Below are 13,596 nucleotides of genomic sequence, written 5' to 3' on the forward strand. Positions count from 1 at the left end.
AACTTTATCATTTATTATATCCAAATAATTTTTAGGTGTTAATTGTTTATTTTGTCGTAAACTAACACCTTTCATTTTTTGTGCAATCTTTTTAAAATCACTTCCATCAATTGAACCGTTGAATGATGTATAACACTTAGGGCATAAAGCAACCATGTTATCACCTTGTTTCTCAATTGCTAAACCCAATGTTGTAAACAGAAATTCATCAAAAGTGACACCTCAGAAAAGCTAAAATATTGAATTTTTGGAACTTTTGATAGAGCACGTTTTTAAATATTAATTAAAGTAAATGTATATTTTGTAAAGATTCTTTTTAATAAAAAAATAAAATTTTGAAGAAGAACACAAAATCTTTTGAAAAATAATATCACATAAACTCATATTATTTTCTAATATATAACTATTTTATATAAAAATCAAATTCAATGATCTTAAAAGCGAAGGATAAACCTCAAAATTTACGAAATATAATGAGTGGGAATATAATGCTTATCTATCATAAAACCATATGAAATATCAATTTTTGCTTTACGCCTATTCCCACTCATTATATTCGTAAATTTTGAAGTTTATCCTTCGCTTTTAAGATCATTGAATTTGATTTTTATATAAAATAGTTATATATTAGAAAATAATATGAGTTTATGTGATATTATTTTTCAGAGGATTTCATTCTATATGCCTATGAAAAGTACTCTCAAAACTAACTTTTTCCTAATTATAATTAAATCTAGAATATTGTATTATGCTTAGTATTATTTCATTTTTCTCATTCAATTTAGAATTTACAAATGTCAAAAAATTGAGAGCTGTCACTTTTGATGAATTTCTGTTTATTACACCAATAACTTCTTCTCATGTGCTTTTTCTTCAGCTTTATTCTTTAATTTAGGTTTAAATTTCTCATCAAAACAGAAGAAATCAAATGGTGCGAATTTGAAAATGTTTTTATCATAAAATTGTTTATCGGTAACAATTGCTTGAAATGCTTGAGTGTTAGGAAGATTTGGGTCGCCAGCGATTGCCCAATAAGATGAATCAGTATCACCTTCAATGAAATGAAAACGATTAACATCCATGCATTTATACATAAAATCATAAATGAAAACTAAATACCAGTATTTAGCATTATCTAAAGTGAAGAATGCCTCTTGTAAACATGTATCACATCTATAAAATCTATCTTTAAGCATCACTTGATATGTATCTTCACCTATTTCTCTTATGTTTTTAAACTTATTTGACATACATGCAACGCGTGCCTTCTGTGCATTCATTATTTTAGTCTTTGTGTAATTTTGTGTATTCATTGCATCGTAACCATATGATCCATTAAGTGTAATCTTGCAAAATAAACTTTTTCCTTTATTTCCTTCTAATTCAGCCTTTTGTCTTTTGTTCATAAATTTGTTCGCAAATTCATTAAAACAAGTGTTTTTCGTAAATGTTAAAATTGATTGAATATCATCGATGATAAAATGAAATCTGTCTATTAGATACCAAAGATAATAAGATGAAAATGGTTGATATTGGTTGTGTGTTGATGCTAACTGAGTTAATTTCCTCTGTTTCTGGTCAACTGGTAGATTGTTTGATTTCATGTAATTATACATAAAACTGCCAATTGTTTTTTCATCTGTGATAATATCTAAGTTTCTTATTAATCGGTAAAAAGTTTATGTAATCATTAATGTATTTTTCATCAATGTGACCCTTTACTTCAGCCACGAATAAAGTATTTTTCTTCTTAATTATTCCCAGTGCTTTTGCTTTCTTTGTTGCTGTATCACAAATGATAACACCATTCAATCTTCCCGCATATACATTTTATGGTCAGTATATTGAATGAAATCATGAGGATTAGATGAAAATGATGAAGGATATAATGAATTAAAATCAACACCACAACAAAATGAGTCATGATGTTGGTGGTGTCCTCATTTGATACAGTTTTAGTTTCTGGATTATATGCAAGTTTATTAATGTGCGTGATTCCTTTAAGATTTACTCTATGTTGAACATTTGATAAACCACCAGTAATTCCATTACGGAGAATGTGATAAGCTTCAACTGAATCTAAAGTCATTGGTAAATTATTTTTTAATGCATAATTTCTTAAATTGATTCTTAAAACGTTTGAACATCTTCATCTTTATTTGATTTTACGACATTGCAATAACAACACATTAACTGACAATTTTCTTTGGTATGTGGTTTTTCATTATCGATTCTATCTAATGTTGGTTTATTTGCATATGTAAACGCTTTACCACACATTTTGGCATTTAGATGAAAGGATTAAATCGTGATAGTATTGAAATCATCCATTGAAACATTATTTTTAGTTCTCTTTCTGCTTTTTCATCTTGTTTCTTATTGATTCAATTTTATATTTCCAATACTTTTTCGTTAATTCAAACTTGATTCTATCTCTTCCTCAGGAATTTTTTCATTAGGATTAAAGTCTTTATATGCTAAAGCGTACGAATCATTGAAGCATTCGATGATAAAGAAAGATTATGAAGCATGTCAATTTTATAAACAAATGTTTCTTCAATAATTTTATCGATTGGGTCAATCATAATTTCAACATCTTTATTGCAATAATGAATAAAATATTCTAATCTATTCTTAAAATTTTTAGCATCATTGAGTATATTTGATAATCACTATCTGATATAGTTTCTTGAGTTAATGCTGAATAAAATGAATCTTGAGTGAATGGTTCCTCTTTATATATAATTCTTCTTCGTAATTTTCCCATGTGATGAATTGATAAGGGAAAAAAGGATTTAACACGTGATTTATTGTTTCCGAAATCTTGAGTGAATTGGTCTAATGTCCCACCCGCTATATAATTTCTGATGTCAATAAATCTCAATTCATATGGAACGTTTGTTTTCTTTACAATGATTTGCTTAAATTGTGAAGATGAACCCAGCATTGATTTTATTTTCCATTTTACAGTGTTTAAATCACGAAGAATTAAATTTAAATCAAACTTTCCCGAATTAAAACCTATGATATTCACTTTATTGAATTCCTCATCTAGAAGTTCTTTAAATGCTTCCTTCTGTTTTTCATTTAATGTATGCGACTTCATTAATTCATTGTATTGTTCAATATTTGATTTAGCAACTAATGAACAGGTTGAAAATAAAAACTCAATCCAATCAGAAATAAAAGAATCACTCGAAGTTAAGCAAAAATTCCTCGTGTATGTTTTATCATTTAATTAACCGTTGATGATTACCATGAATGGTTTTAAGTAAGCGTTCAAAGTTGCACACTCAGAAAGTTGTAATTCTTCTTTAGTCTCTAATGTTTCAAAGTCAAAAGTAATATAATATCTTGTCGGTTGATAATATTCCTGCAAAATTGTGAGCTAATAACCACTGATATATCTTCTGTTTCGTAATATGTGGTGCATATGGTTGCTGTGTCTTTTGCAACTGAACGTCTTGAATTAATCTTCCATTATTTTCTTTACATTTCTCACAATGCTTTAAAAATCTTCTTTGGTTTTTCCTTTCTGGATCATCACGGATAGAATAAACTTCTTCTTTACAATATGGGCAAACTTTATAGCCAGTGAGTGCTTCAACGTCTGTTATTCTGTCAGCGTGAAGTTTTCCACATGGACTCTGTGTTAATAAAATATTTACTGTTTCAAATTCTGGATCTATCATTATGATTCCACTAATGGAAAGTCTACCTTATTTATGTCCACGTCTTCTGGTTGAGGATCACAATAATAGAAATCAATATTAACATTTAACATCCTCGCTAATCTCTCACTTTCTGATGAAATGTCAAACCCTTCATATGCATCTATTGCTTCATTTAAATAGCTTCTACGAGTTTTAGGATTAACACCATCAGGAATGTTATAGAAGCGTTTAAATAACCTTCTACCTTCTGCTCTAATTTGATTATCATTCATTTTAGCTGTTCCGTTTTTGTTCATTTATGTAAGAATAAAAAATTAAAAAATAAATAAAAATAAAGTTTATTTTTATTAAAGCCCATAAAATGAATTAAGAACACATAAATTTTTATCATCTGCGACGTGACGAATACATTTTAATTTACTCAAGAATGTGTACCCTGATACATTAAATCTAATTCCTGTCTTATTTAATTTCACAACTTTGAAAAGGAATGTATGAATAGCTATAAAATGATGAAGATGTTTTATGGGTTGCTTCCATTTTTTCTGAAATAAATGAATAAATATAATGCTTATACGTTTTCATATCTTTTATATTCTTAATAACGAATGGTATAGACCTTTCCACTTCATCTTCCTTCGGTGCTGTTCTTTCATATGAAACATTATTAGTATCTTCAACAATGAAACCGCAATCACATAAAATTTTATATGTTCCAATGGTTTCTTTTGATATTTTATCTAATAAATCAAAAACTTTATCAACACCTGTGCATTTATTTAAATAATAATTTGTGTAAATATCATGATCTTCTTTCTTAATCGTATTAGTTGCATATGTCACGTTTTTAAGAGTTTTTTTGAATTTTTTGGAATCTAAAGGTGGTGAAAGTAGGATACAGGGGTATTCTTCATTATCAATAAATTGTAACTTATGTTTACGAATAAATTTAGTACCTTCTTCCGAAAGTGTTTCGTCTATTTCACCATCTAATAAATTTTGTGTTGATTCTGAGACATAATTTTTATATCTTTCTTCATGAGATTTCTGTACTTCTGATTCTGAAGCTGGGATATTCATTAAACCCTCTACTTCATTTTCATTATATTTTTCAACTTCTCTTAATTCCTTAATTTTTTCATCTATTTCATCTCTTATTTTTTCCAGTCTTTCAATTTCATTGTATTCATCATCTTTAATTCGTTCTTCATAATATTCGGGGAAAACATCAGGTTCTTTAGGTTTTTCTTCTTTTTTAGATGTGGGATATAAGAAATTTATAACATCATCTTTATTCATTTTTCCATCATAACCAAACTCATTTAAAAACTCCGCGAATTTTTGACAATTTCTTAAATAATATTTATCAACTTCATAACCTGCCTCCTTTAATATATTCTTTATTTCCTCATTTGTGAATCCTAATTTTTTAACATTGTTAGTTTTGACGCTCATTTTCATACGAATTAAAAAATAAATTATTCAAAAATGTAAGACATGAATCAAATAATTGATTTCATAAATTCAAATAATCATTAGTTTCTTAAAGTTCTATGTTGAACTCATCAAATTCTTCTTCATCATTATCATTACCATTACCATTACCATTAGCGAGTTTATTTACTCTTTCAACTCTATCTTTTGATAGTCTTGCGTTTAATTTTTTCTGAAGTTTTTCGTTACCAAGTTCTAAAATTTTACATGGATGATATTTAAACCCGTTAAATTCTTTTTCCTCAGTTTTAATCATTAATCTACAAAGAACTTTAGTGAGGTGGTTTTGTTGTTTAAACCATTTATCCTTAATATTTGTTATAAATTCAATATTCGGAATTAATTCCCAAATTTTTGAATTTTCGATTAATTTACCATCAAATGCAAAAGCAATAGGTTTAATATTAAACTTACCTTTATAAAATAAACTTTGTACGTAATCATCAAAAGGCGTCAAAAATTTTCTCACTGGGTTTTCGTCTATCAATCCCAGCTCATTATATACGCAACCAATCAAAAATCTGATATGGGAGTCCAAGGCTAACTTTTTGTCGTCTACCTAATAAAAGAGGAAGCAGCATTAGTGAGAATAATCGCAAATATTCAATTTAAATTATCTTTTTATTCTTAATTTAAAGTGACAAAAAGAATAAAAAACCTATTCTAAGGCATGTTGTTATGTAAATGAGACTAGACATCATATTTTATGTTATGAAAAAAAAATATTTAGAATTTTAGAACAAAATAAATAGAAAAAATAGCATAACTTATGGATGTGCGTATATTAAATTTAATAAATTAAGAGAAATTATTTTTGGCGCCAAAATTATTCGTTAACTCTCAAATTTTTCTGAGTCAATAAGCCGCCAAAAAAGTGTCATTTCTTTATAGGAAAGGAAACCTATTTGACGAACAATCCGGACACTAGTGCCTCAGCGAATTTCCCCAAACCCACCAATCCCCTCCCTGCTGTTGTCACCATCGATGGAAAGTAAGTCATCAATAGTCTCTTTTCCTGATTTCAAGCTAACGTTAGATCATTCATGAAAGAAATCATTGCCTTTCATCAGAGACTTTCGTTTATAACTGCGCTGCTCTCAAGTTCATCTTGAGAAATTTACGTAATAACTGAATTCCCAAAGTTCTTTAGGTGATCCAAAACACTGTAGCTGCTTGAACTTTGGACGAGCCTCGCACCCCAGAGAATAGAAATCCCAATCTTGCTCATGTTTAGTTGAATTAGTCTGCAGCAGTACAGCTCTGATACCACAAGATCGTGATGTATACAAAGTCACAACGCTATTTGATTCAACAACTAGCTAGTTTTGACATCAAATTGCAAAATTTGACTTCGTTATGAGCTCTTTGTAGCAAAAATACATTACACTTAAAGACTAGTTGCTAGACTGTAGTAGTTTGTTCGTATATATCTATTTTTCCCCAACGTATTGCATACTACATTTTGACAAGACTTGCAACCTTATAGTAACCTCGTTGGGAATTGTTCAAGCAAAGCGTAGGTAGTTAAGGTCGAGTAAGAGTTCTTCTTAAATCTTTCACTGAATGAGTAGGTGTTGGAAGAACTGTTCTCTAAAGCGATACAGTTGCGCTACATGTTCGTCAACTTGTCTAGAAATAAATATATCATTTGTTTTATACGTTTTTTCGTAATAAATCTATTTGTATTTGTTGTATTTGAGTATGAAGATAACAAAAACTACGGCATAAGACGCAGTACACTGGGCTTCGTTGCCATTTTATTTACCATGTTAAGAATAAACTTAACAGACATGCTTTGTTTTCGACGAAGCCATCTAAAATAACGTACATCTAAATAAAACTAAAAAACTGTAAAATTTCTTTATTTGATAGTATACTTCAAATTATGCACTATACCTTCTAGAATTCTATAACACTCTTTGCATATAATTTTTTTAAAAAAAGTTATATCTCGACAAAAATATGATTTATCAATAGAGTATGTAAAATAAAACTCATTCGCAGTATTAAAAAATCGTAAATCTTTCCAAAAAAATTTTGAATTACAAATTTTAAAACTTAAAACAACATTTTTTGAAGCGAAAAAACGAAATCTAATTTTTTTTGGAAAATTTAGAATAAATAGAGCTCTTTAACTCGTCGAATACAAATTGTTTTCAAGTTTTTTTCGACCGGAAATTGAACTTTTAGAGTTTATACAATAAGATTCACATGAAAAAATACGGGTTTAACAAAGAAATCACCAATATAAAGGTTTTTTAGTAGAACGAGATTGATAAAAACTATGGTATGATAAAAAGACGATAATTTTTTTGGCGGGATAATTGAAGAATATGAATGATTCGAATTACAGACATACTCTAGTCCGAAACTTACTATGGTTCGTGACTTATTTTTGACACAGAATAGCTGTAGACTAAGGCTTACTCTAGATCCAGACTTATTATACAATTAAATTTGCTTTTGGAATAAGACTTAATTTTAGTTACAAACTTATCTTAATATCAGACTTATATTTAGAATCAGACTTACTTTAGTCTAGAACTTACATTTAGAATCAGACTTACATTTCAAGTCAGACTTACTTTCGTCCGAAACTTACATTTCAAGTCAGACTTACTTTCGTCCGAGACTTACATTTCTAGTCAGACTTACATTTCAAGTTATACTTACTTTCGTCCGAGACTTACATTTCTAGTCAGACTTACTTTCGTCCGAGACTTACATTTCAAGTTATACTTACTTTCGTCTGAGACTTACATTTCTAGTCAGACTTACTTTCGTCCGAGACTTACATTTCAAGTCTGTCTTACTTTCGTCCGAGACTTCCATTTCAAGTCAGACTTACTTTCGTCCGAGACTTACATTTCAAGTCATACTTACATTAATATCAAACTTATATTAACCTACGACTTACTTTTATTCCCAGACATCTTGATCCACACTGACATTGAAAACCACTCATACATCTAAAGCCACTCAAACATAATCCAAAAAATGATAATATAATGAAACTTTATAGAAAATTGAAAATTTCGGCAATTAAAAATAAAGTCGAACAGCATTGTAAATGCAACTGCAACATGGAAAATGTTTATAAACTATATGGTGTTCATATTCCATGTATTCATAACATCTTAGATGTAAAACCGGCCGATTTAGAAAAACCTAAAGCATTTCATATTGGAAAATTGGAATTCAATAGTTCGAAGAATATTCTAGTTTATGATGATGAAGACAATCCGATAGGAAAGGGTGATCGGAAAAATGAACAATGCAAAATTTCGGCTCGGAAAACATTTACAACCAAAGTTGAGAACGAAATTTACTTGTATGAAGAACAAGTAACTCCAGATATAGGAGTTAAAAGTCTTGTTCAACGCATTTTAAATCTTCCGTCAATTGACAAGGCAACAAGTTTCATGTTTAATCTTGGGATGAACATCGATTATGATACAATTCAGGCAATTCATTATATCATCATTAAAAAACACATCCAGAAGTGATAGATTTGGCATTAAGTAATGCATATCTTCCGGAAGAATCAGATGAATATCAGCAAAACAAAGACATGATTTCAAAAATTATCGAAGAAGTTTTTGATAATAAAGACAAGGAAAGAGATCCAGATTTTGTTGTAAGAAGGAAGAGGAAAAATGGTTTGTGAAAAAAATATTTATATGAATAAAATGTGTATGATTATTGTTTATAAAAAATAGTTAATAAATATGAGAAACTATTTAATTATTTGTTATATAAAGATTCGATATACAGAACAGAATGAAAAAGGATAAAAAAATTAATCAGAAAGATGTAAAAGTTTGGGAGATATAAAAAATATTATAGAGATAAAATATTTCCTGAGAGATAAAAAAGTCAATGAAAGATGCAACAGTGAGAGACTGATGCAACAGTGTCTGACAGATGCAACAGTGTCTGAGAGATGCAACAGTGTCTGACAGATGCAACAGTGTCTATGAGATGCAACAGTGTCTGAGAGATGCAACAGTGTCTATGAGATGCAACAGTGTCTGATAGATGCAACAGTGTCTGAAAGATGCAACAGTGTCTATGAGATGCAACAGTGTCTATGAGATGCAACAGTGTCTATGAGATGCAACAGTGTCTATGAGATGCAACAGTGTCTATGAGATGCAACAGTGTCTGACAGATGCAACAGTGTCTGACAGATGCAACAATGTGTATGAGATGCAACAGTGTCTATGAAATTTAACAGTGTCTGACAGATGCAACAGTGTCTATGAGATGCAACAGTGTCTGACAGATGCAACAGTGTCTGACAGATGCAACAGTGTCTATGAGATGCAACAGTGTCTATGAGATGCAACAGTGTCTATGAGATGCAACAGTGTCTGACAGATGCAACAGTGTCTATGAGATGCAACAGTGTCTATGAGATGCAACAGTGTCTATGAGATGCAACAGTGTCTGACAGATGCAACAGTGTCTGACAGATGCAACAGTGTCTGACAGATGCAACAGTGTCTATGAGATGCAACAGTGTCTATGAGATGCAACAGTGTCTATGAGATGCAACAGTGTCTATGAGATGCAACAGTGTCTGACAGATGCAACAGTGTCTATGAGATGCAACAGTGTCTGACAGATGCAACAGTGTCTATGAGATGCAACAGTGTCTATGAGATGCAACAGTGTCTATGAGATGCAACAGTGTCTATGAGATGCAACAGTGTCTATGAGATGCAACAGTGTCTATGAGATGCAACAGTGTCTGACAGATGCAACAGTGTCTGACAGATGCAACAGTGTCTGACAGATGAAACAGTGTCTATAAGATGCAACAGTGTCTATGAGATGCAACAGTGTCTGACAGATGCAACAGTGTCTATGAGATGCAACAGTGTCTGACAGATGCAACAGTGTCTGACAGATGCAACAGTGTCTATGAGATGCAACAGTGTCTATGAGATGCAACAGTGTCTGAAGATGCAACAGTGTCTATGAGATGCAACAGTGTCTGACAGATGCAACAGTGTCTGACAGATGCAACAGTGTCTATGAGATGCAACAGTGTCTGACAGATGCAACAGTGTCTATGAGATGCAACAGTGTCTATGAGATGCAACAGTGTCTATGAGATGCAACAGTGTCTATGAGATGCAACAGTGTCTATGAGATGCAACAGTGTCTGACAGATGCAACAGTGTCTATGAGATGCAACAGTGTCTATGAGATGCAACAGTGTCTATGAGATGCAACAGTGTCTATGAGATGCAACAGTGTCTATGAGATGCAACAGTGTCTGACAGATGCAACAGTGTCTATGAGATGCAACAGTGTCTATGAGATGCAACAGTGTCTATGAGATGCAACAGTGTCTATGAGATGCAACAGTGTCTGACAGATGCAACAGTGTCTATGAGATGCAACAGTGTCTATGAGATGCAACAGTGTCTATGAGATGCAACAGTGTCTGAAAGATGCAACAGTGTCTGACAGATGCAACAGTGTCTATCAGATGCAACAGTGTCTGATAGATGCAACAGTGTCTATGAGATGCAACAGTGTCTATGAGATGCAACAGTGTCTATGAGATGCAACAGTGTCTATGAGATGCAACAGTGTCTATGAGGTGCAACAGTGTCTATGAGATGCAACAGTGTCTGACAGATGCAACAGTGTCTATGAGATGCAACAGTGTCTATGAGATGCAACAGTGTCTGACAGATGCAACAGTGTCTATGAGATGCAACAGTGTCTATGAGATGCAACAGTGTCTATGAGATGCAACAGTGTCTGAAAGATGCAACAGTGTCTGACAGATGCAACAGTGTCTGACAGATGAAACAGTGTCTATGAGATGCAACAGTGTCTATGAGATGCAACAGTGTCTATGAGATGCAACAGTGTCTATGAGATGCAACAGTGTCTATGAGATGCAACAGTGTCTATGAGGTGCAACAGTGTCTATGAGATGCAACAGTGTCTGACAGATGCAACAGTGTCTATGAGATGCAACAGTGTCTATGAGATGCAACAGTGTCTATGAGATGCAACAGTGTCTATGAGATGCAACAGTGTCTATGAGATGCAACAGTGTCTGACAGATGCAACAGTGTCTATGAGATGCAACAGTGTCTATGAGATGCAACAGTGTCTATCAGATGCAACAGTGTCTGACAGATGCAACAGTGTCTATGAGATGCAACAGTGTCTGATAGATGCAACAGTGTCTATGAGATGCAACAGTGTCTATCAGATGCAACAGTGTCTGACAGATGCAACAGTGTCTATCAGATGCAACAGTGTCTGATAGATGCAATAGTGTCTGAAAGATGCAACAGTGTCTATGAGATGCAACAGTGTCTATGAGATGCAACAGTGTCTATGAGATGCAACAGTGTCTATGAGATGCAACAGTGTCTATGAGATGCAACAGTGTCTGATAGATGCAACAGTGTCTATGAAATTTAACAGTGTCTGAAAGATGCAACAGTGTCTATGAGATGCAACAGTGTCTATGAGATGCAACAGTGTGTATGAGATGCAACAGTGTCTATGAGATGCAACAGTGTCTATGAGATGCAACAGTGTCTGATAGATGCAACAGTGTCTATGAAATTTAACAGTGTCTGAAAGATGCAACAGTGTCTATGAGATGCAACAGTGTCTATGAGATGCAACAGTGTGTATGAGATGCAACAGTGTCTATGAGATGCAACAGTGTCTATGAGATGCAACAGTGTCTGACAGATGCAACAGTGTCTGACAGATGAAACAGTGTCTATGAGATGCAACAGTGTCTGACAGATGCAACAGTGTCTGACAGATGCAACAGTGTCTGACAGATGCAACAGTGTCTATGAGATGCAACAGTGTCTATGAAATTTAACAGTGGCTGAAAGATGCAACAGTGTCTGACAGATGCAACAATGTGTATGAGATGCAACAGTGTCTATGAAATTTAACAGTGTCTGACAGATGCAACAGTGTCTATGAGATGCAACAGTGTATGATAGATGCAACAGTGTCTGACAGATGCAACAGTGTCTATGAGATGCAACAGTGTCTGAAAGATGCAACAGTGTCTGACAGATGCAACAGTGTCTATGAGATGCAACAGTGTCTATGAGATGCAACAGTGTCTATGAGATGCAACAGTGTCTATGAGATGCAACAGTGTCTATGAGATGCAACAGTGTCTATGAGATGCAACAGTGTCTATGAGATGCAACAGTGTCTATGAGATGCAACAGTGTCTGATAGATGCAACAGTGTCTATGAAATTTAACAGTGTCTGAAAGATGCAACAGTGTCTATGAGATGCAACAGTGTCTATGAGATGCAACAGTGTCTATGAGATGCAACAGTGTCTGAAAGATGCAACAGTGTCTATGAGATGCAACAGTGTCTGACAGATGCAACAGTGTCTGACAGATGAAACAGTGTCTATGAGGTGCAACAGTGTCTGACAGATGCAACAGTGTCTGACAGATGCAACAGTGTCTATGAGATGCAACAGTGTCTATGAGATGCAACAGTGTCTGACAGATGCAACAGTGTCTGACAGATGCAACAATGTGTATGAGATGCAACAGTGTCTATGAAATTTAACAGTGTCTGACAGATGCAACAGTGTCTATGAGATGCAACAGTGTCTGATAGATGCAACAGTGTCTGAAAGATGCAACAGTGTCTATGAGGTGCAACAGTGTCTGAAAGATGCAACAGTGTCTGACAGATGCAACAGTGTCTGAAAGATGCAACAGTGTCTATGAGATGCAACAATGTGTATGAGATGCAACAGTGTCTATGAAATTTAACAGTGTCTGACAGATGCAACAGTGTCTATGAGGTGCAACAGTGTCTATGAGATGCAACAGTGTCTATGAGATGCAACAGTGTCTATGAGATGCAACAGTGTCTGACAGATGCAACAGTGTCTGACAGATGCAACAATGTGTATGAGATGCAACAGTGTCTATGAAATTTAACAGTGTCTGACAGATGCAACAGTGTCTATGAGATGCAACAGTGTCTGATAGATGCAACAGTGTCTGACAGATGCAACAGTGTCTATGAGATGCAACAGTGTCTATGAGATGCAACAGTGTCTGAAAGATGCAACAGTGTCTGACAGATGCAACAGTGTCTATGAGATGCAATATTATCTGTCACACATAACAATGTCTGACAGATATATCTTTCTATGATTCTAACCCTAATTACATTTTTCGTAGAAACCTATATTTAAGATTTGCAATTAACACCCTTTTTTCTCTTCCAATAATGCACAAAACCAAGATTTGACATCAGATTTAAAATCTCCATCAAGTCTGCTTTCCAAATCCGCTGTCAAAACTTGAATATCTCAATTAATTAATGATATTCAGATATTGCGAATAATCTTTAGGTAAAGAAGAAAATTTAGGTTGTAAAATCATAT

General features: G+C 33.1%; 1 pseudogene across 1 annotated transcript, besides 3 other annotated features; it reads right to left on the reverse strand.

The window, feature by feature from the left end:
- Positions 1-189: 189 nt before the first annotated feature.
- Positions 190-227: a mobile genetic element.
- A 578-nt stretch (positions 228-805) lies between these two features.
- Positions 806-842: a mobile genetic element.
- Positions 843-2,714: 1,872 nt separating this feature from the next.
- On the reverse strand, positions 2,715-3,692 carry TVAGG3_0935320 (annotated as a pseudogene). Its single transcript has one exon. A coding segment is annotated over exon 1 (978 nt).
- A 1,007-nt stretch (positions 3,693-4,699) lies between these two features.
- Positions 4,700-5,216: a mobile genetic element.
- The last annotated feature ends 8,380 nt before the right edge of the window (positions 5,217-13,596 follow it).

Source organism: Trichomonas vaginalis, chromosome I (assembly GCF_026262505.1).
Source record: "Trichomonas vaginalis G3 chromosome I, whole genome shotgun sequence".
Taxonomy (NCBI): Eukaryota; Parabasalia; order Trichomonadida; family Trichomonadidae; genus Trichomonas; species Trichomonas vaginalis.